Consider the following 27,468-nt stretch of genomic DNA (forward strand, 5'->3'; position numbering starts at 1 on the left):
CCGCGGCCCTTAACCCAAGTATCCTAAGTGATGACATTGTTAGTGCCTGCCACACAGCAGTCGCTCCGAATGTCCTCTTTCCTGCTCTCTTACGTACTTACTCTCTATTTCGATCACTGACAGCAAAATAAGAATATAGGCTAATGCAATGCCTATCTTCCACATGGAATTAGGTATTGAGAGAACTTCCCCGCAGATAGAAGACGTCATTTTTATTCGTCAGTACTTACCTTCTTCGGGACTGAAGGTACTATGCTACTGCTGGTTGTAAGGAAAGAATGTCAAAATGCCGTTTAGTATTCCATCACCGATGTTGTATTCAAGGCTTACCCATACACATCTCTATCTACTAAAATTAGTTGACAGGGGTCAGTCCTGCTGATCTGATCTACGTAGATACTCTATATCCAAAGTACGTAAGTACAAAGTAGGGACTTGTCGTCATGTGGTGCCCATTGGAGTACCTTATTTTCTTCCGGGATCTGCTAACTACTAGTCTAGTATGTGATTATGGTTCTAGGTACTAAGTAGATATTCTGTACATGGTACTTACATGAAGGGTGTGTTTTCTGATTGGTGGTGCGTGTAAATACCCACCTTGCCTCCACCAAGTTGTGGAAGAAATGGAAGAAGCTAAATTCCATGAGATGAGGGAGATCGCCCGTTATCAATAATCCTTCTGTGTCAAGTGAACAATTGCCATACTCCAAGCCTCTAATGACGACAACTCCTAATTATGACATTATCTCATGTAGCCCAACTACTTTACTAACTAACTTTACATGTCAGACCATGCAGCGATCACGTGGTGCTTATGCAGGAATTTCGTGAACTCGAGCGATATGGCGAATGCGGTTGGGTGGCACTGGCACATCGTAAACGGCTACCGTCGGGAGGGGTATACCACCAATCTGTTACGAGATTTTTTGCCTTGCCAAATTTTTTTTCTTTTTTCTTGTCTCATTTCCTCACTTCTGATACCCCTAATATAGTCGCACACGGCCCTCAATTGCTCTTCATAACTCCTCTTCCTCACGGTTAACCCAGTTTACGAAAATCAGCTCTCTCCGATACCTACCATGTCCACGAAAACCACCCCGGCCGGTCCTCCGGTGGCCCTTGATACCATTACCCAGAATATCGGCAATACCCCGTTGGTTAAGCTAAACAGGATTCCGCGCAGCTTGGGAATCGAAGCCACCGTCTACGCCAAATGTGAATATTTCAATGCCGGCGGGAGCGTGAAGGATCGCATCGCTTTGCGCATGATTGAAGAAGCGGAACGATCTGGGCGCATAAAGCCTGGCGATACTTTGATCGAACCTACTAGCGGTAACACGTAGGTCCCGTTGCGCAAATCACGCAGATGTTCTCAAAGCAGATGTTCTAACTCGTATAATTTCCCTATCACTAGTGGTATCGGTCTAGCTCTTGTTGCGGCCGTCAAGGGTTAGTTGATTCAGAATCTCTAAATTGGGATCTTTTGGGCTAATAATCTTCCCGGAGTATGCAGGCTACAAGACTATCATAACTCTGCCTGAAAAAATGTCCGCTGAGAAAGTATCCGTATTGCGTGCCTTGAACGCTACTATCATCCGTACTCCCAACGAAGCGGCTTTCGACTCCCCGGAATCTCACATCGGCGTCGCAAAGCGCTTGGAGAAAGAGCTTCCCAATGCGCACATTCTGGACCAGTATGGGAACGTGAACAATCCCCTTGCCCACGAGTTTGGAACCGCAGAGGAAATCTGGACTCAGACAGAAGGTCGGATTAGTGCGGTTGTCGCCGGTGCTGGCACTGGTGGAACGATTACTGGTATCTCGCGCGGCCTCAAGAAGCACAACCCCGATATCCAAGTCATTGCAGCAGACCCCCATGGATCTATCTTGGCACTTCCTGCTGCGCTGAACGAGGAGCATGTGAACGAGCCTTACAAGGTCGAGGGTATCGGATATGATTTCATCCCCGAGGTCTTGGATCGCCAGGCAGTTGACAAGTGGTACAAGACCGCCGACAAAGAGTCGTTCCAATACTCTCGGCGGCTAATCGCCGAGGAAGGTCTTCTTGTTGGTGGAAGCAGTGGAAGTGCCATCTCCGCTTTGGCGCAAGCCGCGAAGGATAACAGATTCAAGAAGGATGACGTGGTTGTCGTCGTCCTGCCCGACAGCATCAGAAGTTATCTTACCAAAGTAAGTCTTCATGTACTCTTAGGCTGTTTTTGATGAGTCCTCTAACCTAGTACAGTTTGCCGATGACGACTGGCTCGCTGCGAATGGTCTTCTGTCATCGACCCCTGAACCCACATCCTTCCCGGCGTTACAGCCACAGGCGAAGAGCGATGCCTTCGCCGGCTCACAGGTCAAGGCCCTGAGACTGAAGCCCATCACAACAGTCCGATCCAACATCCCCTGTGAAATTGCCATTGAAATGATGCGCGACAGAGGTTTCGACCAACTTCCCGTTCTTGCTCCTTCCGGCAAGAAGCTTGTTGGACTGCTTACCCTTGGAAATGTTCTCAGCCGGCTGACCCATGGACGTGCTACCGGGAAGAGCCCGGTTGCTGATGTTATGTTCGATTTCAGCAGGATTCCGGAAATTGTCACCGATCCCAGAGATATGGGGCTTGCCAGCTCGCAGGCCGGCCAGAACGGTAGTGCTAACGCGAAGCCCCATATCAGAGACCGGAAATTTGTGGAGATCACCATGGATACGCCTTTGAGCGTTCTCAACCGGTTCCTTGAATGGAACAGCGCGGCTGTTGTTACTGAGCGAGACGACCAAGGTGCCATGAAGCCGGTTGCGGTGGCGACCAAGGTCGATCTCCTCACTTGGATGCTTCACAACGACAACAATGGCACCTCGGGTAATTAAGATTATAATATTCTAGCGAATTGCAACTTGAATTTTCAACCGGTATGCTATAATCTGGAGAGTATCAACTATATCTCCAATTTCTTTTTTGGGGGGCGGATGCCCTCCGGCACACAGTTCTCGAGTCATCCAGTCATATAACGAAGGCTATGCCATGGGCGGTAGTATGGAGTTAATTGGAACAAAGCTAGATAGTTCAGGTCAAGCGAGCAATCAAACACTACCATTAAGTTGGCGCATCTTGACATGTGTTCAGGACTGACGTATATAACAGAGACCCAGAATGACGTCTCCGGTCCACTGTTCTGTAACTCAAATCACCGGTTTCGATATTAAATAGCAATAAATCCAAATTATACTCCCAAAGGATGGCCAGCAATGGATATCCCTCTTAATTATACATCGTCTCTTCCTTCGGATACTGCTAGACATTCATAATGACAGGAATATTCACCTATAGAGAATTCTCCTTACGGGACACACCACCGTTGGATGGGAAGGTGGCTTTGGTAACAGTATGTCTACTATTCGTTTACCGAAATATGTATAAAAGACTTGCAGTATAGCCGAGAAATCAAAATATTATAATCCTGCAGAAGGCTATCGCTAACATGACAACTAACAGGGTGGTCACGGAGGCATAGGAAGAGGTAACCAACTCTTCTCTACCCTACTAGTTATCGCTGCAATTTCGTCTCTCCTTCCACGCCGAGTCTTGGATCAGCTTTCCTAATTGAATGATGTTATATCAGAGATCACCGCCCAGCTTCTTATTCATAATATAGACAGAGCCTTGGTCCTCGGTCGAAACAGTGACAAATTTCTAGCAGCCAAAGAAGAATGGCAACGTCGTCATATCAACCTAGGCAAGGACGACAAAAGAGTCATTTTCGTCCAATGTGATTTGGGTGATATCTTCGCTGTGAAGGAAGCAGCTGATCAGGTCAGAAGTATAACAGAACGACTAGATATCCTTATTTGCAATGGCGGTATGACATGATACCTTCTTCTATACCACCCCCTTTCACTATTATACTACGTATTACGAACTAGGGTAATAGTCGATTAATTCAGAACAAATTCTATAGGCCTTGGTGTCACAACCAATTACGAACGATCACCCCAGGGAGTGGAAATGGTCTTTGCGGCAAACTGCGTTGGCCATCAGGAATTGGTCACCCTGCTCCTACCACTTCTGAAACGCACAGCAAACCAGCATAGTGAATCCAGAGAAGCCCGGATTGTTGTCACTAGTTCCTCGCTGCACTCGGTATGCCGTACCTTGGACTTTAACCAGCTTACCACGCCTGCACGTGTGATGCCTATGCATCCGTATATTGATGGCTTCTGGCGTTATTGTCGTTCCAAGTTGGGAAACATTCTCTTTACGAGAGAACTCGCTCGTCGAATTGAGCAAGAAGGCCCTAACAATATCTACGTGAATGTTTTCTTCCCTGGGAACATTGTCACAGAGCAATGGAAAGCCTGGGACGAGTATGTAGGAACTACTCTCGGTGCAGTTTTTCGTTATGTCTTTTCAATCATTGGGCAAAGTACACAAGACGGCGCCGCCACCGCCGTCTATCTGGCTACAAGTGATCGGATTCGTGTTGATGGGATTCGCGGCCAATACTACATTCCTATTGCCAAGCCAGACGCAACGACTGACATTGGTAATGACCCGGTTCTCGCCCGCGACCTTTGGGTACGTATTCTTACGTTCTACCCTCTCTGACCCTGCCTCTTCTCCTCGCGTTTCTGATTGCGTACAGAATTGGATAGATACCAAGGTGACAGAGCATCTGGGCCTTCATTGGCAACAAGAGACCTGATAGCAGCTGCTCCGAAATGTATCCGTCAGAATTAATACGGTCATCGAACCTTTTTGGCTGAATTCCAGGTATATCGTGATAGTTAGTGTTCCACTTTCTGCTCATGATGATCGTTCCGGCGCATAGGGCTTATATGGACTGTCTGGATTGTGTGTAGGAGTTATGCAATTTTTCAAGATATATCTCGTATCGTTTCATCCCATCTCTAGGGCCAGTGCACTGTCACTGGCCCAAGTAATATACGAACATCCAGTTCAGAGGCGTTGGCCAATCCATTCCTCCCACTTTCTGACGCCGGCCCCGAGGTTGCCCTCCTCATCACTCTTGACTGCGCCACCGACAATGTCCACAGTCAAACCGATTTCATCTTCTAGGCTTCGGAAGGTGAACTTGATCCGAGTGTCAGTACTTCCCAGGATATCGTCTTCGCCCTCATCAACTCCAGCGTCAGCGCTAGCATCCATGAGACCTTTGCTCTTGGACTTCCGGATTCTGTCAATCTCAGCCTCCAGCTTTTCACGCACCGACCCTGGAGGCAAGGCAGTGAAGAGATCTTGCTTGTTGGCCACCAAGAGAACGGGAATCTCCGAGGCTGCTTTCGCGGAGTTCTTGCCCTTTTTAAGGGCTCGGTTCTGGAGGGCTAAAAGCACATCATACAGATATGAAGCTGTGTCTCGCAAAGTCTCAGCCTCGACAAGAGCAGCCGTATCGATCATAAAGAGGACTCCACGCAACTTGGACTTTACATCCTTGGACGTTGCCATTGACAGCAATGTCGCGAGTCCCTGAGATCCCCGCAGTTTTCCATGGCCCGGAGTATCCCACACGCGGTACTTGACAGGGTTCTTGGAGATATCCTTCAGGGAGGTGTCATTGACAGAGCGGTAGCGGTTCGAAGCGGTCTGGATGGAGGCGGGAAGGCTGATGGTAGCTACAGTAGACGTTTGCGAGGTATGTGTGAGCCGAGAGTCTTTGGGAGGAACACGTGACGATTTAGACTCAAGCTATTGTAGACGAAAGAAGACCGTTAGCACAAGCTACAACTTGGGCAGGAGGGGTGGAGAGAGGAATGCACAAAGCAAGGCCAAGTTAGATTGAACATACCAGGCTTAAGAGAGCGGTCTTGCCAGCCCCACTGGGACCAAGGAGTAGGAAATTGCTGGAGGGTGGAGAAGCAACTGTTCGGTAGAAGATCAGGTGCAGCAGAATAGGTAGTCCGAATGCAATGAAGACTGTGACTGCAATTGCAATGGGGCTGCCGTCAAGCAGACTGGTAGCTATTCCCTCAAGGGTCTTCCAGTTCGCATGAGATTGCATCTTTCACAGATGCTCACGTGAAGCACGGGGGACTGATGCAAAGGGGTTCTTAACTTATCCGGTGAGTAGTGAAAAGGGATTGATTGTGTAGGGCATGAGCAGGTCGAGCTCCGCAGTATGTATTCAAGAAGCTACCAATCCGCAAGCGCAGAACTTCTTGTCCCTCGTCTTCCCCAAGTCTGGTTAGGGCAACAATTCTGACGCAGCCAATTAGTAAACCAAAGCCTAGGAGCTGTGATCCTGTCCAGAAATTGGCTGACGTCCAAGTTGTTGCTTGTTGGTTGCTGGAAATTGCAGCGGTGACAACGAAACCAGCAAGCGGGTGGGCCAGACGGATCATGCCACCTTCGGAGCGGGATTCTGGCCGAAGCTGGTGCTTGCCTTGATGCCGTGATGCCTTAATGCCTGGTTCATGGCCCGTGCGTTATAGTTCCCGACTAGGACATACAGGTATATACTTCGGTAGCACAGCAGGCGTCCCAGCATGCCGTTGATTGCAGGGGGTGACGGCAGGGTGTCAACAGACATCTCTGGCCATCTTCCTTCTTTTAATTTACTTATCCACGCTCGCTTTTTCTGGCATCTGTGTTTCTTTTTTCTCCCCTCTTTCTCGCTCTTCCCATGATGAGACTCGCGCGCCCAGTAGTATACTTTGCGCTATCGTTTCTCCCAACTGCTTTCGCAGATATCGAGTTCATCGAACCAACAGCCGGTGCGGTCATCAGAGCTGGGGATGTGGTTACTGCTCACTGGAGGGACTCTGGCGCATTACCTCGACTTGCTTCCCTCGTACAGTATGACCTCTATCTTTGTGCAGGCGGAGACACAGCAGGATCCAATGTGCGTGCTCTATCAATGTTCTCGCCCCTGGTTCGAACTCTACTAATACCCAGATCTTCGATACAGGAGGATGTAGCTCTCCTCGTCAAAGACGCGCTCTTTACCAGGGGCAATTCAGTCTCATTCAATATTGATCCCGAGGTTGGCGGCAATGATGCGAACGCATAGTAAGCCCTCCTCCAATGCTTCCCTGAAACACGACAGAGGGTTTCGATCTTACTGCTGACGATTGCATCTCGTGCAGCTTTCTTAGGATTGCCGCTTCTGGTCCTGAAACCTCTGTTGTCAACTACTCGGATCGCTTCACCCTCACGAACATGACTGGCTCATTCTCACCGACTGTCCTAAATGGACTTCATTCGGCCATGCACCCTACAGACTCCTTCCCTTCGAGCCTTGAGGATGACAATCACGAAGAACTACGAAAGAGACAGGTGGCTGGGCCCTTCACGATTCCCTATCAGTTGCAGACTGGACCTACAAGATACGCACCCATGGCCAAGAAGCCTGGAAGTACAATTCCGCCGGGAACACCAACACCCCAATATCCAACGAGCGCGTATTCCGTTGCTACAACTTATCTACCTCAGGCTACCGTTCAGATGACACTGTCCGCCTCAGAAACATACTCCGTCGTTAGCATTGAAAATACAGTAAGTATAACGTAGCTGGGTCTTGTCAATAGCGATTCTGTTTTCTCTTCTCAAGGTTTGCGAAACTGGGCTAATGGCACTCACTTCCACAGGCTTCTCCTGCACCACATGCCGGAGATACTAAAATGAAGCGGTTTTTGGAAAGATGGAAAGATTGAGGCGTATGACGATTCTGGCTTGTAAGGTCTGGACTGTCAATACTTGTTGCTCGATCACCCCATGGCTTCCTCCGCACTTAGTACGCTCCCTGTCCTATGCCTCAATATTTCTATATTTTGATGGCTTGTATGTGGCGTTTCCGGACTGGCAGACTGGAGCTCGGGAATACGAGTTATACCTAACTCCAGGCATTTCCCAGCTATGTATGTTTACAGCAAAGTGGTTACTATATTGGTCAACGCTGGCCTCTTGAAGTTTATCGGAATCACCAAGCCTACTACATATACCATAATGTATGTTTAAATTCTTCGAAAATAAGCAAAGCTCTAGTCTCTTCCATTGTTAGCCTATACTTTTGTTATATGCAATTCTAATTATATAGTTGACTGTTACTCATCGATCGTTCCTTCTCCTTCTCAAGATAGCAGAATGTTAGAAGCATTTGCGTTTCAGTGACGTGGACTATCGTTATTTTGTGTGAAAGAGATGTTTTCTCGAAGAGCCACATATTCACTATCTGCATAACCAAGTAGTGACTGAATATGTGTGCTTCTCTGGCCCTTGATGCGGATGATTTCACTGCTGCCGTAATTGACTAGGGCACGCCCAACTTCCTTCGGCTCCTGGCCATGATGAAGGAACTCCCCGTTCAAAGCGTCTGGAGAGATCTTCTCTACCACAACCAGGCGCACTGCTTCCTGTTGGCCAAAATGTCCTTCCACCCCTAAAACACCTGCCGGAAGCAAGCCAGCCTTTTTCTGGAGAGCACTATAAGCGCCATGATCAATATATAGTGTACCTCGAGGTTTCAGGCCATGAAGAAGCCAGAAAGACCGAGACTGAATCGGGGTTTCCGAGGGAATGAATCGAGTGTGTAGTGGGGGCGGAGTGGGCAAGTCTGGCGAGCCTGAAGACTCTTCGGACCCCAGGTCAAGTTGCTCCGTTTGCTGAAGGTATCTGACAATTTCATGAACATTACCCGGTTTGGAGCTTTTGGTGATGATTGTGGTCACGCCCGCACTGGTTCCCAACTTGGCAGCGACGATCTTGGTACTCATGCCTCCTGTCCCTAAAGAGGATCCGGCAGACGAAACATCAGCCTCCAAAGATGAAATATCCGTGACGACCTCGATAGGCTTCGCATCCGGGTTGTGGCGTGGGTTAGCCGTGTATAGACAGTCGACATCCGTCATTAAGAAGAGGTAGTCGGCTTTGACCATAGCTGCTGTTATTGCCGACAGTGTGTCGTTGTCACCGAATTTGATTTCCTAGTTTAAAGTAAGCTTTTGCTTTTCTTTTTCGCTTCATAGAACAACTAGCGGAAGCATACCGAGACTGCGAGAGTGTCGTTTTCATTGACGATGGGAATCACACCCATGTCAAATAACTGTGCGAAGGTATTTTGAGCGTTGAGATATTGTGTCCTCTGTACCGGTGTCAGATGTGAAACGTAACTCCAGGAACCAGAATGAACACTTACATCCGCAATGTCGTTCCTGGTCAACAAGATCTGTGCGACGGGGAGACGGAGATGCGAGAAAAGACCGTCCCAAAGACTCATCAGTCTGCATTGGCCAACCGCTGCCAAAGCCTAAAGTTCATAAATCAGCTCCTGGATATCTGGCGATCCGTAGCATTGTGTGTCTTATTACCTGTATACGGGGCAAGTGTTTGGGCCTCTCTTCGATATCCATTCTCCGTAGACCGACGCCGACAGCTCCGGATGAAACGAGCACGACATTATGTCCGTCGCGATGAAGTTTGGCGGCAGTTTCCACAATCAAGGTCAATATCGACAGTATAGGCTCATGGGTGTTCTCGTCCACGATGGAACTCGTCCCTGTTTGTAACCAGAATGAATGTTAGCGAATCTGTAACAGTAAATGCCCGGGCTTGTAGTTGGATACCCCGCACCTAGCTTGATGACGATCGTGAGAGGTTTGGAAGCCATTGTGAAGTGAAGTTGGAGTTGATTAATCAGGAATCTTGTTCACACTATCACCCATCTGATGGCGACACTGGCAATTGGCGGTATCCGACCTCCCTCCCAGACGCGACGATGTCAGACAGGCTGCGCTAGTCTTTGTAGCTCGATCGGGCATCCCATTTGCCGTGTGTGATTTTCCGGGGAATATCTATTTTTTGCCAGGCACATCTTTCACCGCCAATGCGGAGAGCTGATGGCGGAATCGGCATGGACGATCTTTCCGCAGCGCTTCTTCCGTATCCAGTTCACTGCGCTGGCTTCTCGACCTTGTATTTTTAGGCGAAATGTCGGCTTCAGAGTCTTCCAATACCGGTTCGAAACCCGGTAATCAGGATACGGGCTACACACCGGGAGACGATACCTGGACGCAATGGCGCAATATCTTCTCCATCCTAGCAGGGCGAATGACAGATGAAGGGAAAGAACAATTCCGTGTTGCTCGAGATATCCGGAATGAGGCCGCCGATTGTAAACGTTGCGAAGATCAGCGCGATTATCTTTTACAGTTCAGTGAGTTATTTCCCTTTGCCCCTTCGCGGATTCCCAGGGCTTGGGTACTTAGTCAGGGTTACAGCTAATCCAAGGAATCACAAGGTCCCATAATCCGATTCATGAGTGACAGCATTCGACAGCTTGGGGGAGACCTTCATAGCCATAATATTTATTGTCGCCGATGTACCAATCGAAAAGCTGGAGGCTTCGACCCCGATTATGGTATTTTAATTTGCGCGAACGAGATGAAGGACCAGGGACATCTGGAGGATACAATGGCTCATGAAATGGTCCATGCCTACGATCACCTCAGATTTAAAGTTGACTGGATGGACAATCTGCGGCACGCAGCTTGTACCGAGGTATTTACTCTCCTAAGATCATAATCACCTGAAATTGGCAGCCATTGGCTGATGCAAAAGGCAGATTCGAGCCAGCTCCCTCAGCGGTGAATGTCGGTGGGCGCGCGAGTTCTTCCGGAGGGGCCAGTGGAAGTTTACACAGCAGCATCAAGAGTGTGTTAGAAGAAGAGCTATCCTGTCTGTGCGAGCAAGGCCAACATGCAAGGATGAAGCCCATGCAGAGAAGGTTGTAAATGAAGTATGGGACAGCTGTTTTAGAGACACCCGACCGTTCGACGAGATCTACCGATGATACTACTATTTTTCGAGCGCTGCAGTCCTGCGATAAAGGCCACTCATGTGTATATAGTATTTGTTACGCCACCTGCAAAGATATATCATTAAATAATAGAGCCAAAGGACCGGACGCCGCAAAAAGCAGATAATTATGGAACTCCAGCATGCTCAACGCACTCCGCACGAAACCCAATCACAAGAAGGCCACTGGTTGAAGTGGCAGAGAAGACCACACGTCTCAACACCAAAGCGCCATGAATGCATAAGTATTACGTTATTGTTTGGTATCCTTTGACGAAGCAGAACCAGAACTGCGCTTCACGGTTCGCTCATCCTTAACACAGTGTTTAAGGATCCAGGGATGCCGCTGGATTTCATCAAGAGAGATTCGCTTCTCAGGATCGAGAACAAGGAGCTAGAAAGCATTAGCAATTACTCCATAAGGGGCGGCTGGGCATCACATACCCGTTTGATAAGATCCCTTGCCTCAGGGCTCACGAATGATGGAACCGACATATCCGCTCTTGCAATCCGCCTCTGTGTCATAACAGGGGTATCCTCAAAGGGAGCTTCTCCAACAAGAAACTCGTAGGTTAAGACACCCAAGCTCCACAGATCGACTTTCTCATTGTAGTAATTGTCCTGTGAGCCCGGCTTGAGCATCTCGGGAGGCAGGTAATCCAGTGTTCCACACATTGTTTGCCTCCGGTTGTTGGGTGCATGTACACTCCATCCAAAGTCACTTATTTTGATTTCCCCGTGGATGCCGACTAGGATATTTTCGGGTTTAATATCACGATGCATGACATGCTTCTTGTGGAGGTATTTCAAAGCAGCAGCCATTTGGGCGATGTACTGAGCAGCTTTCCATTCAGGAAATCGATGTTCCTTGCGAAGGTGTTTATATAACTCTCCCCGACCGGCAAATTCAAGAATCAGAAAGATCCGTTTGCTGTCATGGAAGTGCCCATAAAGCCTTAGAACATTCGGATGACGAAGATTGCTCTGAATCTCGATTTCCCGGCGGACTTGCTTCTGCACTCCACCCTGCTGCAACTCAGATTTGTGCAAGACTTTGAGTGCACATACAAAACCAGAGGACCGCTCTTTGGCCAGGTACACCCTACCAAACTTTCCTTTTCCTAAGGGTTTTCCGATCTCAAACATTCCAAGGTGCAGTTTCTTGGGTGCCGGTTGCTCATATAGCGGGTTTGGGTGTCGTTGTTCTCCATTCTCATCTAGGTTGCGACTCGGTAAAGTGTTCTGGGAGCCCTTTGTAGGGGACTGAGCAACGTTCATGGCATTGACTTTGTTGTCATTGGTATTTTGAAGAGCCAGCTTCAGCAGGTTGGATCGATTGGAGCCGCTATATTGCCCTGCAGCTCCAAGGCCCGAAAGAGACATGGCTGTTGATAGGGAGCTCTGATGTACGGCATTAACAGGCCATGTACTATACAAGGCGTACTCCAGGACTCATACCTTAGGTTTCGGGTAGCCGCCGCCATTGTGTCCGCTGTCGTTTTCGTCTTTGACGGAAAGGCGCTCGAGGCGCGCTTCCAATGTCTTGGAGGCCATGGAGAAAAATGTAAATGACAGTGATTGGCGACGGGAAAAGAGCTAAACGAGGTTTGCAGGCAATTATCAGGACTATCGTGCCTTACAAAGTCATAGTCAGGCCCTAGAGAGTCTATAGAGGAGAAAGCAGTCTAGATGACGAGCTGGAAGAGGATAATGGAGAACGAGTGAGTAGATAAATAAGGTTGGGGAGAACTGGCAGCTCTCTAGCGACGCTCGGATGTTTATCCGGTTTGGTTCCCAGACACATCACCCCAGCAACAGTTCGGACCGCCTCTTTCTCCGACACCGCGGGGTATGATCTATCGGCCGGCCATGGGGAACGCCGACAATGCATACCTGTGAATCAAAAGGACCCATTCTCTCTTTTCTGACTCCTTTCATATGCTCATATTTTCTCTCCTGCCTGTGTATATGCCATCACTGTCGCTTGCCACCCACTCATTATAATATAGCATGACTTCACGTAGCAACGCGGCGTCAGCAAATATGGCGAGTACCGCAACTTCGCCCAGCTTTCAGAAGCCCAATTCCGTGACGGTTAAAGGATTCAAGATCAGCACTCAGAAACTGCCAATACTCAAGGCGGATCCAATTGAGGAAATGACGAAAGAACTAGGAATAACCCCACCAGAAATGATTTTCGGTGACAATTTTGTTGCGATTGAACATGAACAAAGCCCGTGGGGCATAGCTTTCAACGCCTTCGACGCCTTAGATCGTGTGGACAAAACTGGTACATCGATGCTCAAAGTCGCGTACTCGAGAGAATGGCAGAAGAGCAGGTACTGCATCATCGTTGCTTGCCTCACAGGTCAACTCGCACATATTTGTGGCTGACTGGTTGTTAGGGAGAAGACTCACGAAGGAATCAAAGAAGTTGTCAAACCTTTCGATTGGTCTTACACTACGGACTACGCGGGCACAGTGAAACCTGGGAGTCGGCCTTTCACAGCAACAACGAAGCCCATTCCTATCGAACTGTTGAAGCGGCCAGACCCTATCTTGTTTTATGACGACGTCATTCTTTACGAGGATGAACTTGCTGATAACGGCATTACTATGTTTTCATGCAAGATCCGAGTCATGCCATCTAGGCTGCTTCTCCTTGCGAGGTTCTTCATGCGGCTAGACAACGTTCTGTTCCGGCTTCGGGACACAAGAGTCTACGTTGACTTCGATGATATGGAGATCATCAGAGAATATCAGTCTAGAGAATGTGAATATGAGGCGGTAAGACGGGTAAGCTTGTTGCATTCTCTGATTCGGGTACTACATCCGATTTGAGTGGCTCAGGGAACTAATCAGTCTTCAGACCTTAGCAGCGACCAGAGACGATGTGCCGGCCGTCATGAGAGACCCTAATAGGCTTTCGGAAATCCTCCCGCTTGTCGAAAAGCGCTTAGGGAGGGTGGCTCTCAATGAATGAAGCACCAATACAACGGATACTCACTACCACAGTCTACCCCCATCTACCACGCACTGAGGCCCAGCTCACAGTCGCGGCTCCAACTGGTTGTAGAAGTGCAACCGGAATATGGATGACCGCTCTATCTCACCACATAGATTTATGCCGCCTACTTCAGTAGTTTGAGTCGTTTCAGTGCTACTCAGGGCAACTCATGCCAGCAGTAGTCTGGATAAATGAAGTGCGCGGTCGAGGCAATACCACGCGCGGTGACCAGGTTGCGATAATCTTCAATCAGTGAGACAAGGCCCTTAGGGATAGTATCGATCGAAGCCCGGCGATTCACGTTGAATGATATATGACGATACTATCATGGTAGTGCACATATACCATGGCCTTGTTTACGAAAGAGCGTCATAGTAATGGGGTAGGTGATATAGACAGAATGGTTATTTGCTATCCTTCTGGAGACTCTCGACAATCCTGCTCATGGCCTAAAACCGCGCTCCTACCTATGCTTGTCACATTCCACTAAATATGGTAGGGATCGTAGTTGATAAGAAGTAGTCGTGACGTACTAGCTAGTTAGATGAACTGGGAACGCTTGGCGGCAAACAGTGCAAACATCGTTGATCTCGCGGGCTTCTAGCTTTCTCCGGAGTATGGAGCAGTCTCAAGTTTTCGGATTGTAATCAAGGAAGACCCCCATCTAACATTTTCACGCAACAAGGCCCCGTACGATCCAAACGGGTATAAACAGTGGCTAGAACCAATTAGGGGGTTGTGCTATACAGACAATCAACAATGCCTTCCGCAGGCCCGAAGAACCTGTCCCTTCGGGGGCTCTACAATTTTCAATGCCCGCGGCCTCAGGTACGGCCTCATCTGGCACAGAGGACAATATGAATAACATTCCGTCTGACAAGGCAATAACATTAGGTACAGGCGTATAATCAGTCACTTTTAACATCGATTCATGCCTCGAAGCCCTCGGTATCTCACCGCTGCACTAGCCATCAGCAACAACCGCTGGCCTCATGCTTCGCTCTTCCTTCGCAAAGTCGGCGAAATTCTTCCCAGTTAGCTCGCGCGATCGGGCCGCGCCCTGGTACTTCAGCAGAGACCTACGTCGCCTACGGAATGACGCAAAAGCTATTCGAGGCCTGCTCCAGACAAGCAGACTACAAGATACCTCAGTTGTCTCAGAAAGGAGCTCAGGTTCCCAAGACAAGTGCTGGGGAAGACTTGGGAGTAGGTGAAGGATGGTGGTATGAAGGTAAGTTTACTTAGGTGTCTTCATCTTCATGGATGGTGTGGCGTGGTACCATGGGGTGCGTGGCTAACGAATATCATCAAACAGAATTGGGTCTCGTTCCTACTTTCTCAACATGGTCGCAGGTTACATTCCTGCACATGTACTTACTGACGGTCCGGTTGCGCGCTTTGCCGTCGCACGATAGCCTTCAAACCTACTCACGTCATTTGATCGACCACTTCTCACATAGTGCCGAGCATCGCATGGATGTGCTTCACGGGTTGACGAGCCGCGGTATACGCAATAAGTTCCTCAAGGATCTTTTTATCCAATGGCGCGGTGTTTTGGCAGCCTACGATGAAGGCCTAATTAAGGGAGATGCAGTGCTGGGAGCTGCCGTTTGGAGAAACCTCTGGAAGGCGAGCCATACTGCACCAGACGGTAAGGACTTGGATTGGTCGAAGATAGCTCAGGTCGTTGCGTATATGCGGCGAGTACTTTCCGAACTCAATCAGGTGCACGAAGCGGACTTGGTCTTCCAACTGGACCGACAACGGAACGGGAAGCCGGGTATTTTCTCTCATTCCGAAGTCGATCAGAAGATGGTCGATAGCAAGCGGTGACATTGTAAGCTAGAAACTACCCGTCGGCGCTCTTTTGTTCGCCTTTTGTACGTATAACTATCATGTCTATTGATTATAATGTAACATATTGGGCTTGAACTTGCATAATTCCATGTATTGTGGAGAAGTAATTGTTTATTTGCTATCACTATCGTGGCTAATAAGCGTAGTTGACATTGCCGGAAGATTATTTCAGGTATGAGTTCAACTTTATTTTTTTGGTCCATTATGTGAATCAGTCAGGGGGCGATGGGTTCGTTTATATCGCTAGACGTCCCTCTTTCCAAAGAGATCCTTCTCGACCATTGCTCGGCATATAGGGTGGTAGAAGTCCTTGTGCTTCTCGAAAGTTGCGACTGCAACCTCACGATTGACTCTCTGCAGACTCCGGAACCTGGTTGCTCTGTCAGCGCCATAAATTGTCTTTTCGGTGCAAGGCAGCTTACAATGGTCTCACAAACTTCATTCTTCCAATTCTGCCTAGCAGTTCGGTCGCAGGGTCGACAACACTCTCATCGCCAGCTTTCAGGCCCACCTGGAAATACAGATTGGCGACTTCTATGTTCTCACTTTTGGAAAGTCCATAAACTTCGCCCATGAGCTTCGACAGCTCAGGGGTAAGCGGCTGCTCAAGGAGAAGCATTTGTTCCAAAAAGACGACGATCTGGTTTGCACTCAAGTTCTCGATATCGCTGGGCTGCGGCTTGAAGGAGGTCTCCGGAAGGGACTTCCACTTCTGGGCAAGTTCGTAAACAACGTCAACAAGTGATGTGTCGAACTGAGGCTTCGGAGGTAGCCCAGGGGCATAAAACCAGGTATCCCAGTCGAGATCATTCAATAGTTTAGACGCTTCTGCGTCAGCGTCAAAGAAATCCAAGAGAGTCGCTTTGAACTCGTAGGAGTCTAGTGACTTCCCCTTGAACACCGTAAAGTACTAAGAAGATCAAAAATTAAGTCAGTAGGTTCGGTTTGCTTATGAGCCTAGGTAACGCACGTGAGGGATGAAGCGGTCGAATTTCTGCTTTCCTACAAGTGTTTCCAGGTGGAAAAGGAAGTTAAACCCTTTCTCGTAGGGGATGCTGGAGAAAGCATCATCGGGGTCCTTGCCCTTGAGGTCCGTGATCAATTTAGTGAACTCGTGGTCATGCCCAAAATGCTCCACGGAGTCAGCGAGTGCTTTCCAACCTATAATGGCGGAGAAGTGTCGATATGCCTCCCCATGTCTAGTTTCGATTAGTAACTGGTTACAGCGGCAAGACATGATGCTAAACTCACACGGCAGCTAGAATCTAAAGCGTTGTCAGCAAAAAGAAAGGATTGGCTGCCTCAGCCGGCGGGGAGGGGCAGGGAAAACAAGCTTACCCGCCTCTCTAAATAGGTAGTCCAGCCTTCGTTCAGCCAGAAATGTTCCCAGGATGCATTGGTCACGAGGTTGCCGCTCCAGCTGTGCGCGAGTTCGTGGGCAATGACATCGATATTTTCTCGGTCCTAACCCGTCTCATTTAGCATCAGACAGCATTTCATTGCATAAGACAGCTCCTATACGTACCTTAGAAATAATACTGGGAGTGGCGAACGTGAAAATGGGATTTTCCATTCCTCCGTAAGGGAAGCTTGGTGGGAGAATCAGGACATTATACTCGCCCCAGGCGTAAGGGTAGACGATTTTCTGTCTTGGTCAGAGATGGTCCATTGCACCAGGCGGCTCACAAACCTCGATTGCACCGATAAACTTCTCCGTATCTGCTTCGAGCTCCCACTGGCATTCCTGGACCTTGTCGGGGCTGGTGGCCACAACACTGCGGGGTCCAATTGGAGCTTCTGAAATGTCACTGTCATTCGTGAGCCAACGTGGTGGTGATGGGAATTTGTAGATAGACGACAGGCTTACCCGCTGGCTAGAGCGAAGAGGTAGCTCGGGATTGGGACACGTTGATGGAACTGGTACAAAGATCTGCCCTCAGATTTCGAGACACCCAGGCCATCCCGAACAGGCAAGCCACTAGCAATCACAGGAAGGGGGGACGAGATGTTGAAGTCGATGGTACTCTTAACATCCGGCGTATCCTGGCAGGGAAATATGGATCGTGCATGGATCGCCTGGCACTGGGAAACTAGATTGGACTCTTGTAAGCAGCTCCAATGAGTCTATAACAATCACGCCTGGTCTGAGAATTCTCACAGATATTGGGCGGGAGAAAGGCTGAACTGGCTTACACATGTATGGATGCTTCTTGTTGGATGTTTGAGCCGGGGTCAGCCACTGGAGTGCGGTACACTTTTCAGTAGTCTGAACGGAGATCTAATGGTCTGCAGTGTTAGGCCAGGTAACAGCGAGGAAGGTATCTGGTATTCAAGAATTTGAGATGTACCTCAACGTCAATGGTTTCGTCCAAGTTCACTCCCTGATCGAGCTTGATCTTCAAGGCAGAGCCGTAAGGTTCCAGCGGAGGGAGAAGCTCCCAGTCAGAAGGCTTGCCATCAATTTTGACGTCTCCGATTGTGACATGGTTAGAGTCCAAAATAATCTCCTTCGAATTACCGTTGGTAGTTGACTTGAGCTTGTGGATGACATTTCCCACGAGCTTTTTCTGATCAAAAAGGATGTCGAAGTTGGCAGTGATGTGCGTGCATATCCAGTTGTTATAGTTGCTCAGGGTATTAGGATCCCTGGGGGGGTTGATGCTAGTCGCCATACTACGTCTGTGAATCTGGGGCAGTCGGAAAGACCACCGGACTTGAGTCGAGAAGTTGACGTTGGCCTTCAGACCGGTAAAGCTGGGAACTCGTGGGGAGCTAATCCGCCAGAACAAAGTGAAAGGAACAGTAGGTTGCATGTGCCCCTCTTATATTACCGGCCGCACGACTGGATGGGAAAAGAGAACGTAAAATTCTTCGCTATCCTCCTACCGTTTTTTTATTATTATTATTATTATTGTAATTATTTCGGGTGGGATTTTTAGCTTAGCTACTTAGAGGGACTACTAGGGGGGGAAACCATCCTATCAACCCGATTTCTGCGGGCGGAAGACTCGGGTCCCTTCCCAAGTTGGGCCTCTTTCTTAATTTCTGTTACATTCACGTTCCAAGACATTATTCCTGCCCCGCACTTGATGATGATACCTCCTCCGCCTTCCTTTGCTGTTTATACCCTTCCGTACCCAGTGTATAACTGGACTTACTCTTGGTGTTAAAATGTGTTTACCTATACAAGTCTCTCTCTCTCTCTCTCTATATATATTATATCTATAATCACATCGCATCAATGATATACTAAAGATGATAGACTTTTCTGTTAATTAGAGATATCCTCGAGGACTAAGACTTCACGCCATCTTCCAAAGAATAACAGAGTCGTCATTTTGGCAACAGAAGGGGCTACTAGTACCACTAACCATTGCAAGGTAGTAACTACCGTTTAACCGGTACGTATTACTAGTACGACATGCTACTAACAATTCCTGTGTGGCAATGAGTTGTACGGAGAAGAGTTGTAAAGCGTGGAACTTAGTCGCTGCTAAATGCCTGATTTTGCCTACCATGCAGGTACGGAGTCCGCACGGAGTCCATACTATGGAGATTGGAGAAGACCTTCCCAAGTGGAACCCAAATCAACCAATTCGATTCAATTGCACGGTAAGCCATGTACTAGGGACCATTGAGCCGTGGCCTACCCTATCTACTATCTACAGCACAAAAGGTAGTCTTTTTTTCTTTGCATATTTTTTTACGTACTAGCAAATGGATGTCTCAGACTGAACAAATTGGGAAATGACTACTATGTTGTTTTCATCTACTGTTGAGGAACCTACTACTTACTTATCATGTTTATCAAAAGTCCCTTTCAGGCCTAGCTTAGCTTGCTAACCGTACCTTACCACATCCGTACTAGGATAAGATTGACACTGTTGTGGTTCCTGTCATAGTCCTGACCCCAGAGCTACAACCGCTCGTTCACTTCTACTATCCGTCTTGTTGAGGCATTCGGGTCTCTGCTGCTCAGCCGCAGATTACTTGTCCTTTCAAATACCTACCCCTTCCTTCTTTGTCTAGCCGCAGTAGCTGGAACTTCATATCCCAACGCGCATCTGAGTTTCTACGAGATATGGACGCCCCGCAGGTTCAAGTGGGCGCGCCGGAGACCTCTTCGAACGTCGGAAAAGAAAGCGAAAGCACGTACCCTACACAGAAAACCGGCGACCGTGATGTGGATGTAACTGCGCCTTCGAGTGGTGTGAACGAAGGCCAGGCAGACTCCACTGAAGACATCGATCTGCCAGACGCGGGCGCAGCTGAGCCAGAAACGGCACCAGCACCCCCCAAGAAAAACCCAGGCTTTCAATTCCTTGAGTAAGGGCCCGTATCCTTTCTTCAATGCAATTATTTGATATCTGCGCCTGCATGTTCTGTCTCTCTACATGACCTTTTGAACTTACAGTATTCCAGCTTTCTGAAGTCACCTATCGTGGAACTGGTCGTCGGAACTGGAGAGAGCAAAACTAGCTTGTCGGCACATCAAAGTTTGCTTTTGGAGTCGCCTATCCTTGCAGAGAAGGTCACTGCCTTGGGTGAATCGAGCGCTGTAAGTAATTGATGCGATTTACTCTTCTGCATAGCCACGCTCTGATATCCGATAGCGTCGCATTGAGCTTCCCGAGGAGAATGTGGAAGCCTTTGGTTATTTCCTCCAATTTCAGTATACCCGCGATTATTCGGCCTCCCAGCTCGAAACACCTACCGAACAAGAAGCAGTCTCCGGCGAAATAGACGATAGTGGCGAACAATTGTTGAAGCATGCGCGAGTATACACCTTGGCCGACAAGTTGGGGATCCCTGCGCTCAAAACACTAGCACACTCAAAGATTCACCGTATCAACAGCACCTCGCATGGAGAAATCGCATATGCTCGCTATGTCTACATGAACACTCCGGTCGACGATGTTACTATTCGAAAGCCAGTGGCCACCTTCTGGGCCCTGAGGAGCCACATTCTCCGCCACGAGGCTGAAGAGGAATTCCGAAAGCTGTGTATTGAGGTTCCCCAATTCAGCTTCGATGTTCTTAGTCTTATCCTCGATCAGAAGGAAAAGCGTGCCCAGGACAAGGCTGAGTCTGAGTCGGCCGTGAAAGGAAGCGGACGGAAACGACTTCGGAGTGGGCTATAGTAAACGAAAATTTTAGAGATTTGATCGAATCCTACACCGATAAAGGGGGATAAGAATGACGCAACCCTCTGCACGGCTCCAAGCAGAAAGCCAAAGCGGTACATCGTCAATTGATAACATGAGAACTCGCCTAATTACCCGCGATCTGTCGCCAACGAGCTCCTAGCATTGCCTCACAGGCAACCTTCAGCTATATTGCACTTTATCCCAGGGCTCAGTGCGACTATGGTACTTCTACCAATCTCGAGTATCTTTGCCTCTGGTGTCCATCCAGATGCCAGCTCTATGCAGCTGTCCGGAGACATATTTCCGGAATTTTTCCGAGTCGTGATTTGCTACCATCGCAGTCACTATCATTCCTGGCCTTCTGCTGGTTACCTATCAACATATGATGTATATTTACTAAAATTAGTACGTAGCGAAAGTCAAACTTTACAGGACTCTCTAAACTGTGTGCTTTATCTCATGGACTATGAGGAAGCAAGATAGCCATAACCTTGAATACATCAAATAACCCCTAATTGGCTAGAACCTCCACTTCTTCTATAGCCTTTGGCGCTGTGGTCAGGTTCTCGTAACCCTGCTGAGTAACGTGGACATTATCTTCAATGCGTACTCCTCCAACGTTCCAATACTTCTCAAGGACGTTCGTATCGATGTATTTGCTGGTCTCGGGGGAGGTAAGGTACGGATCAATGATGAACCGGCAAAAGTAGATCTAAAGGGATATTTAGCAAGTAAAAGATCGAAAAGGGTGAGGAATTCTTACACCTGGTTCAACTGTGATAACTGATCCCGCGGGTAAACGGCCCCTCACGCGTAGATACTTGAACATGGCGTCTTTATCTGCATAGTTCGGGTTACCACCGGTATCGTGGGTGTCCATGCCCAGGTAGTGGCCTAGGCCGTGGGGGAAGAAGGCGACGCTAATCCTCTTCTCGAACAATTCGTCTTCAGAGCCACGTAGGATCCCCAGTTTTAGCAAACCCTTGATTGCGATGCGATGGGCATGCGCATGGACATCTTCCCACTGCACATTTTCTCTCAACATTGCAATGGCCTCCAACTGCATCTGTAGCACAATTTTGTATATTTCCTGTGTTTCCGAGGTAAATTTTCCACCCAGAGGGAAAACACGCGTAATATCAGCACAATATGTTCGGTACTCCGCCCCAGCATCGATAAGAACGCTAGATTTCCTCTGCTTGGTGGCTGGATCATCCAAGTTGTCGTCATTTCTTCCATAGTGAAGAGTGGCTCCGTTCTGGCCGCAGGCAACGATGGGATGGTAAGCTTGATCACGGGCACCATTGGCAATACAGGTTGCGATGAAAGCCGCCTCGATCTCACGCTCATTGGTGGCGGTCTTGGATGCTTCAATGGCAGCAATATGCGCCTTTGCGGAGATGTCATTTGCCTTTCTCAAGAGCGCGATCTCATACTCATCTTTGACCACACGCGTGCTGTCGATGGCTCCCTTCAATACCGAGGTATTGGTTTCGTGAAAGCCATCGAATTTGATTCCTTCTGTAATCTGGCCCTCGATGACAAAGGCAACAGAGTTACCATTTCCATCTGAGGCGATCGAGGCCAACGTGGCATTGACATCGGTAGTGTATAGCACTTGGTCAACGTCGTAGAGTCTCAGTGCCTCTGCAACAGACATGGGAAGACCTGACCAGATCACATCCTCCGGGTCAATTGGTGGGATGAACAGGGTCAATTTATCAGAGTCAATGTTGTAGATCAGAGACGAATCTGGGAGCGGGCAGCCCGACAAATAAAAAAAGGATCGGCGTTGCCTGGGCCATGAAGCTTGATTAGCTTTGCAAGTTTTAAGCGATCAAGCGGCAACAGGAGAGCATTGGAACAGAGTTAATATAAGTTGCCATACCTGAAGTGCATCGCCTCATCATTATCCTCGATAAGTCGAGTTTTCTGTGCTTCAAGGTAAATAATCCCATGCCGGGCAGAGCCGCCCACTTGAAGACGCTCGGCAACCCGGCGGGCATGGGCTTTGGCAGGGTATCGTCCTGCCAGAATGGAATTCAAGGTAGTCATGACTGGGATTTCCAAGTGGATGTTCAAATCAAATGACTGTTAGGAGGAAAACCATGGGCGTCGAAGAATTTGAATTCGGCGGGGTCAATTTGCGGGGTTTAATTTGGCGGACTCTGTTGCCGGTTATCATCGCAATAGCGCGGCTATCTCGTTCCTTACTCAGACAAATCTGACCATTCGCTTAGATAACTAGTTGATCCCATAACTAATCGAAACTAATCTCGTGAGCAACAAATATAGAGGTGTCCGCTATCTGAAGACTTCACTGCCTTGGCTGTCAGGTGCCACGTCTTCGAATTCTAACTCCCATTTATCAACATCCGCAAACTTCTCTGCTTGCAACCTCAATTCATCGCTAAGGAAATGGCTGCCCAGGGTAGACTCTGCAGTGGACTCGGACTCGGACTCCTCTGAGTCTGGCGGGGACGATAAAGGGGATGACAAAGGTGATGTATCGACCGGCTCGTTCTCTTTATTAGGTCCCATAGTTCTGTATGTCATTCTTTTATCTCCTGGTTTTTTGGCCGTGGCATTCGGCTGAGCAGCAGGGTGCTGGCCGCCTATTATTTGGCCTTCGACACTATCTGCCATTGGTTGCGCCCCCTGTACAGTCCTGGTACTTTTTCCAGATTTCTGTTCCACCAGGCGCTTTCTTGGTGCCCGGGATGATTGTTTGGGCGGTAGGTAGTACAATTCGTCATCGTCGTCATCCTGCTCAGTGGCGGATTGATCGCCATCAATTGGATCTTCTCGGATCTCAGAACCATCCATACCAATGCGTTTACGTTGTGAGCGGTTTCTCCGAGGCAAAAGCCTGTCTTGAAGGGCTGACGTTGGTAAGACCAGCTTATTAGTGGTTGCCGGCTCAGCTGGCTTGTCTATATGCTTCTGCTGGGCTGATCCACGTGGTGACTCCGTATGTGTCGGGCTGAGTGGCGGGCTGCTGCTCATGGGAGGGGCCAGCGTTTGGCTGAGTGCACCAGGCGAATCCGGGATTTGAGTATGGCCAACTGACACACCAATCCCACTTTGTAGCCGTTGTGATGTAGGCGATGTAGCAGGAGAATTCTCGGTAACTTCCGAGTCCGATTGAGAAGCATATGGTGTTTCGCCAGACAGTTTACGCTTGCGCGACCCGTCACTGGACGGAGTTGGATGCCTAGGCGATGGTGACGCAGTTTGTCGGATTGGGAGGGGCCTACTCCTTGAGAGATTCAAAGGGGTGGACTCATCTTCCGGACTCAAACTACCGAGGAAAACATCATCATCATCATCAAGGTCAGAGGAACCGTCCTCTGCTTGCATCATCTGCATGATGCTTGGCTGCCGGGGCCTCCTTCTAAAGTTACTTAATATTGAGCTTTCAAATGCGGGAGTTCCTGGAACTTTAGACCCTGTATCGCCCTTTCTCCCGACAACAGAGAGGGTTGACGAGTACCCTCGAGCTCTCGTAGCCGGGCGACTGCCTGTGGTCTCACGGTCCCCAATGGGCGAGGACTCGATCGCATGTTCTTGTGCTCTCGTTAAAGGCGTCTGGTTCCTCAATTGCCGCCTGATTTCCGAGGCTTGGCCGCTTTGTCCCACCTCAGGAAAATCTGGGACGATCTGGTTTGCATTTTCTGTGGACTTGGTATTTGCTTCTGAGGATATGCCATGCCGTCCGGGGCCCTGTTGACTATCATTCTCGGCGGCTGGCGGAGCCTTAGATGTCAAGCGATTGCGTTTTGTGGGCGGTCTCGGCATTCTGCGATTTGTGTCTAGAACTGTAGAGACTTGTGAGTGGTAAGGTCGAAGTGGAGGGAAAGGCGGGCCTGTATTTGGTGCTGTGCCCTGCTTAACCACGCGAAGGACCTGTGAATGGAACGGGACTTCGTGTACGCAGATAACGCCTACAGAGTGTCTTCTGTGGCTTCGAAATAGGTATAATCTGGGATAATACGGTGTGTACAGGCGATACGTATGCGACAAGTTCGAGAATGGCCCTGTGTTGTATTTGACGAATAGTGGAGGTTGTTTAATAGATTGCAAACAGTCGCAATCACCATGGAGGTTTTTGCGCGTCCCGTTGTTTTGGCGGGAAACCAGGCGCGCCGCGCGTGTGTGCTACTACGTACGTGCGTTGGGTGGATCCATACGTACCTACTTCTTTTGGCATGATTTAACCACTAACCTCTAATACAATCAAGCTTCCCCAATTTCTGTGATTTCTCATGTTGTGAGATATCACTTCACTCTTCGCATTCACAGGTCCAGTACAGTAAGGGCAGGGGTTTACTTACCAAATAACTATACTCATGTGGCTTTCAGACTCAATCGTTACCTACTTACAACGTAATTGACTCTGATGGTTGGTTAGTCGAATAATTAATGTACTTTGTACAACCTTCTGACTGATGGTTATTCCAATCTCGGCTTTCGAGATCTCCTTTCCAGCACATTGTGGAGTACATGAAGGTACATAATACTATGAAATAGTCTACTGAAGTATCTAATTATTACTATGCACGTCATCCCGATCCCATTTGTAGGGAGGGGGCCATGGAAACCCAACGTCGATAAGTGAGCTCAGGAGCTATGACAGCATGCTAGAGTTAATCCCCACATTTAGACAGTAATACTTTGTTTGGATGATGTTGTTTCACTGTGGCTAGTATTTACTGATAAATTTCTGAAATTGTTAACTAGTACTTTGGACCGATCAATAGCGAATTGTTTACCGTGGCCATGGACTTACGTCATGGTCCCTGTCTGGATCGACATCCACAACTACGTAAAAGCTCATCGTGAGATATCATGATTATTACAGGTTTAATCAAGATAGTCTACTACTATCGACGTCATCTCACGCACTACGCAGGGGAGGTTGAGAAATACTTAAACGGTCATGCCTTCAGACCAAGCCAATGGACAGTTTCCACAAGACAATCAATTATATATATCTAGTGTATATGCCTATATTTCCCGCCTCAACTCCGACTCAAAACCTGATATAACAAGACACTCGTGCACATCTCTGATTTGACTGTCGACAATGGCCAACATCATGAACCCCATTGATGATCCTTCTTACAATGTCGAAGCAACCGAACGTGCCTTCGGTACAAGCGCGACAGATCTCAGTCCCAACGTCAGTACCTACAACAATGCGAACCACACCAGGCAATCCGAAAATCGCCACCCAAGCAGTATCACTGACTCCATTGATCGGAGTGCTACCGGCGATCGATACGACCGTACTTCTGGGACCTCACCTAGTACTGGCCCTTACGCCCAAGGTGCTATAAACCCGACCCAGAAACAATATTTACGCAACACAAGGGAACAACCCACGCAGCACGCGTCACCGTTTCACCAGTCTCAATACAACACGCCGGGTTCAACCGACTTATCATATGGCACCAATGTTCCGACGCCGACAGTTGCCGGATTCCAGTCGAGCGGCGTTGAGAAATCTGTCCCGCAAATGGACAACAACTATGATAACACCAACTTCTCAAACACAAGAGAACAGCCCGGCCAGAGCTCTCAGAATGTCTCCCCTCGCCATCAGCCCCAGGAAACCATGCTGGCTGCTACCCAGTCATCTCATGGGTCCAGAGTTCCGTCATCGACGACCAATAAGTTCAAGCCTGACAACATTGATGACAACACCGAGCCGCGCATAGACAGTAGCTATAGGGCTAGCAATGCCCATAGCACAGGAGATCATTATCCCCAACATGGCTCGTCCATGCACCAGTCTCAGACCAGTATGCCAGACCCTGTTGAGTCTAGACATGGCACCGAAGTTCCTGCGTCAACGGCCACCGAATCCCAGGCGAGCAATGCTAGGAACGCGACTGAATCGCGCGTAGATGGCGGTCGTGACACCAATGCTAATGGCGGTGCCACTGATACCAACAAAAAGAAAGGCGAGAGGTTCGAAGGGAATGAAGATGACGACATCACTGGGGAGAAAGTCAACGGTATTGCAGGCGTGATCCCTATATCTGGCAGTGCTGGTCCAACAACTACTAAAACTTTCGACCCTCATGCTGAGCTCAGCAACACCAGTAACAACGTCTCTGCAACAGCGTCCATAGGTAATGACGGCGAAGACCGAAAGGCGCCAGCTCGCCAATCCAATGCTGCCGGCAGCAGTTACAACACGTTGAGAAGCAGCGATGAACAGACAAGCGCCAACCCAGAGAGAGGCACTGGCTTGGGGAAGAATAGCCGCTCAGGCACAGGCCTAGACGAAGTCCGCAGTGTTGAATCTCGGAGTGCGGTATAAATCTGCTGGGATATGGCGTTTGACTTTACATTGAATCAACATGTAGGGAGATAGACGTGAGGTAGAAAGCTTCACATACTATTTCCCGTGACTAGTTACTGGACAGCCATAGCGAAGCACTCTAGCTGGGCTCCATGCCTCGGTCCACCAATAAACAGTATTTGTCCAAAATATTACCTGCTAGTGGCATTGACGGGCGGCAAGTAGGCTCCGTGCCGAAGTAGGTAAAGCACATACTAGCTAGTAGCATTGATTAAGTTACTCGTTATAGGCAGAGATTACTGTCTTATGTTCCCTCCCCCATGTCGGCGGCGCCAG

The 27,468-nt window shown here is 48.7% G+C and overlaps 14 protein-coding genes across 14 annotated transcripts; 8 read left to right on the forward strand and 6 right to left on the reverse strand.

Annotated features, from left to right (window-relative positions):
- Positions 1-1,079: 1,079 nt before the first annotated feature.
- On the forward strand, positions 1,080-2,872 carry AtWU_01869 (cystathionine beta-synthase CYS4; the record flags this gene model as incomplete). The annotated part of the gene is made up of 4 exons (XM_035496983.1): positions 1,080-1,339; positions 1,415-1,449; positions 1,514-2,190; positions 2,246-2,872. 4 exons carry the CDS (start codon positions 1,080-1,082, stop codon positions 2,870-2,872), a joined length of 1,599 nt encoding a protein of 532 aa, XP_035352876.1.
- A 437-nt stretch (positions 2,873-3,309) lies between these two features.
- On the forward strand, positions 3,310-4,704 carry AtWU_01870 (putative short chain dehydrogenase/reductase; the record flags this gene model as incomplete). Its single annotated transcript, XM_035496984.1, has 5 exons — positions 3,310-3,387; positions 3,498-3,522; positions 3,625-3,861; positions 3,961-4,577; positions 4,645-4,704. 5 exons carry the CDS (start codon positions 3,310-3,312, stop codon positions 4,702-4,704), a joined length of 1,017 nt encoding a protein of 338 aa, XP_035352877.1.
- Positions 4,705-4,958: 254 nt separating this feature from the next.
- AtWU_01871 (signal recognition particle receptor subunit beta) lies at positions 4,959-6,021 on the reverse strand (the record flags this gene model as incomplete). Its single annotated transcript, XM_035496985.1, has 2 exons — positions 4,959-5,708; positions 5,809-6,021. The coding sequence occupies 2 exons, from the start codon at positions 6,019-6,021 to the stop codon at positions 4,959-4,961; spliced, it is 963 nt and encodes a 320-aa protein (XP_035352878.1).
- A 624-nt stretch (positions 6,022-6,645) lies between these two features.
- Positions 6,646-7,672, forward strand: AtWU_01872 (putative beta-1,6-glucan biosynthesis protein (Knh1); the record flags this gene model as incomplete). The annotated part of the gene is made up of 4 exons (XM_035496986.1): positions 6,646-6,861; positions 6,928-7,028; positions 7,106-7,514; positions 7,607-7,672. The coding sequence occupies 4 exons, from the start codon at positions 6,646-6,648 to the stop codon at positions 7,670-7,672; spliced, it is 792 nt and encodes a 263-aa protein (XP_035352879.1).
- A 450-nt stretch (positions 7,673-8,122) lies between these two features.
- On the reverse strand, positions 8,123-9,624 carry AtWU_01873 (glutamate 5-kinase; the record flags this gene model as incomplete). Its single annotated transcript, XM_035496987.1, has 5 exons — positions 8,123-8,941; positions 9,004-9,099; positions 9,154-9,264; positions 9,326-9,513; positions 9,588-9,624. The coding sequence occupies 5 exons, from the start codon at positions 9,622-9,624 to the stop codon at positions 8,123-8,125; spliced, it is 1,251 nt and encodes a 416-aa protein (XP_035352880.1).
- A 320-nt stretch (positions 9,625-9,944) lies between these two features.
- On the forward strand, positions 9,945-10,806 carry AtWU_01874 (mitochondrial inner membrane protease ATP23; the record flags this gene model as incomplete). Its single annotated transcript, XM_035496988.1, has 3 exons — positions 9,945-10,170; positions 10,255-10,514; positions 10,579-10,806. 3 exons carry the CDS (start codon positions 9,945-9,947, stop codon positions 10,804-10,806), a joined length of 714 nt encoding a protein of 237 aa, XP_035352881.1.
- A 258-nt stretch (positions 10,807-11,064) lies between these two features.
- Positions 11,065-12,365, reverse strand: AtWU_01875 (aurora family serine/threonine-protein kinase; the record flags this gene model as incomplete). Its single annotated transcript, XM_035496989.1, has 3 exons — positions 11,065-11,205; positions 11,256-12,212; positions 12,270-12,365. The coding sequence occupies 3 exons, from the start codon at positions 12,363-12,365 to the stop codon at positions 11,065-11,067; spliced, it is 1,194 nt and encodes a 397-aa protein (XP_035352882.1).
- Positions 12,366-12,854: 489 nt separating this feature from the next.
- AtWU_01876 (TIP41 family protein) lies at positions 12,855-13,794 on the forward strand (the record flags this gene model as incomplete). Its single annotated transcript, XM_035496990.1, has 3 exons — positions 12,855-13,150; positions 13,217-13,607; positions 13,681-13,794. The coding sequence occupies 3 exons, from the start codon at positions 12,855-12,857 to the stop codon at positions 13,792-13,794; spliced, it is 801 nt and encodes a 266-aa protein (XP_035352883.1).
- A 783-nt stretch (positions 13,795-14,577) lies between these two features.
- Positions 14,578-15,651, forward strand: AtWU_01877 (uncharacterized protein; the record flags this gene model as incomplete). Its single annotated transcript, XM_035496991.1, has 3 exons — positions 14,578-14,646; positions 14,719-15,049; positions 15,134-15,651. 3 exons carry the CDS (start codon positions 14,578-14,580, stop codon positions 15,649-15,651), a joined length of 918 nt encoding a protein of 305 aa, XP_035352884.1.
- A 267-nt stretch (positions 15,652-15,918) lies between these two features.
- On the reverse strand, positions 15,919-18,488 carry AtWU_01878 (bifunctional aminopeptidase/epoxide hydrolase; the record flags this gene model as incomplete). Its single annotated transcript, XM_035496992.1, has 10 exons — positions 15,919-16,045; positions 16,098-16,585; positions 16,646-16,874; positions 16,927-16,940; positions 17,014-17,139; positions 17,201-17,320; positions 17,366-17,483; positions 17,543-17,765; positions 17,869-17,953; positions 18,024-18,488. 10 exons carry the CDS (start codon positions 18,486-18,488, stop codon positions 15,919-15,921), a joined length of 1,995 nt encoding a protein of 664 aa, XP_035352885.1.
- Positions 18,489-19,756: 1,268 nt separating this feature from the next.
- AtWU_01879 (uncharacterized protein) lies at positions 19,757-20,816 on the forward strand (the record flags this gene model as incomplete). Its single annotated transcript, XM_035496993.1, has 3 exons — positions 19,757-20,001; positions 20,098-20,233; positions 20,289-20,816. 3 exons carry the CDS (start codon positions 19,757-19,759, stop codon positions 20,814-20,816), a joined length of 909 nt encoding a protein of 302 aa, XP_035352886.1.
- A 517-nt stretch (positions 20,817-21,333) lies between these two features.
- On the reverse strand, positions 21,334-22,877 carry AtWU_01880 (aminopeptidase P family protein; the record flags this gene model as incomplete). The annotated part of the gene is made up of 3 exons (XM_035496994.1): positions 21,334-21,534; positions 21,586-22,618; positions 22,711-22,877. The coding sequence occupies 3 exons, from the start codon at positions 22,875-22,877 to the stop codon at positions 21,334-21,336; spliced, it is 1,401 nt and encodes a 466-aa protein (XP_035352887.1).
- A 249-nt stretch (positions 22,878-23,126) lies between these two features.
- Positions 23,127-24,620, reverse strand: AtWU_01881 (uncharacterized protein; the record flags this gene model as incomplete). The annotated part of the gene is made up of 1 exon (XM_035496995.1): positions 23,127-24,620. The coding sequence occupies one exon, from the start codon at positions 24,618-24,620 to the stop codon at positions 23,127-23,129; it is 1,494 nt and encodes a 497-aa protein (XP_035352888.1).
- Positions 24,621-25,908: 1,288 nt separating this feature from the next.
- AtWU_01882 (uncharacterized protein) lies at positions 25,909-27,150 on the forward strand (the record flags this gene model as incomplete). The annotated part of the gene is made up of 1 exon (XM_035496996.1): positions 25,909-27,150. One exon carries the CDS (start codon positions 25,909-25,911, stop codon positions 27,148-27,150), a length of 1,242 nt encoding a protein of 413 aa, XP_035352889.1.
- Between the last annotated feature and the right edge of the window lie 318 nt (positions 27,151-27,468).

The sequence above is a fragment of the Aspergillus tubingensis genome (assembly GCF_013340325.1).
Source record: "Aspergillus tubingensis WU-2223L DNA, scaffold_3, whole genome shotgun sequence".
Classification (NCBI taxonomy): Eukaryota; Fungi; Ascomycota; class Eurotiomycetes; order Eurotiales; family Aspergillaceae; genus Aspergillus; species Aspergillus tubingensis.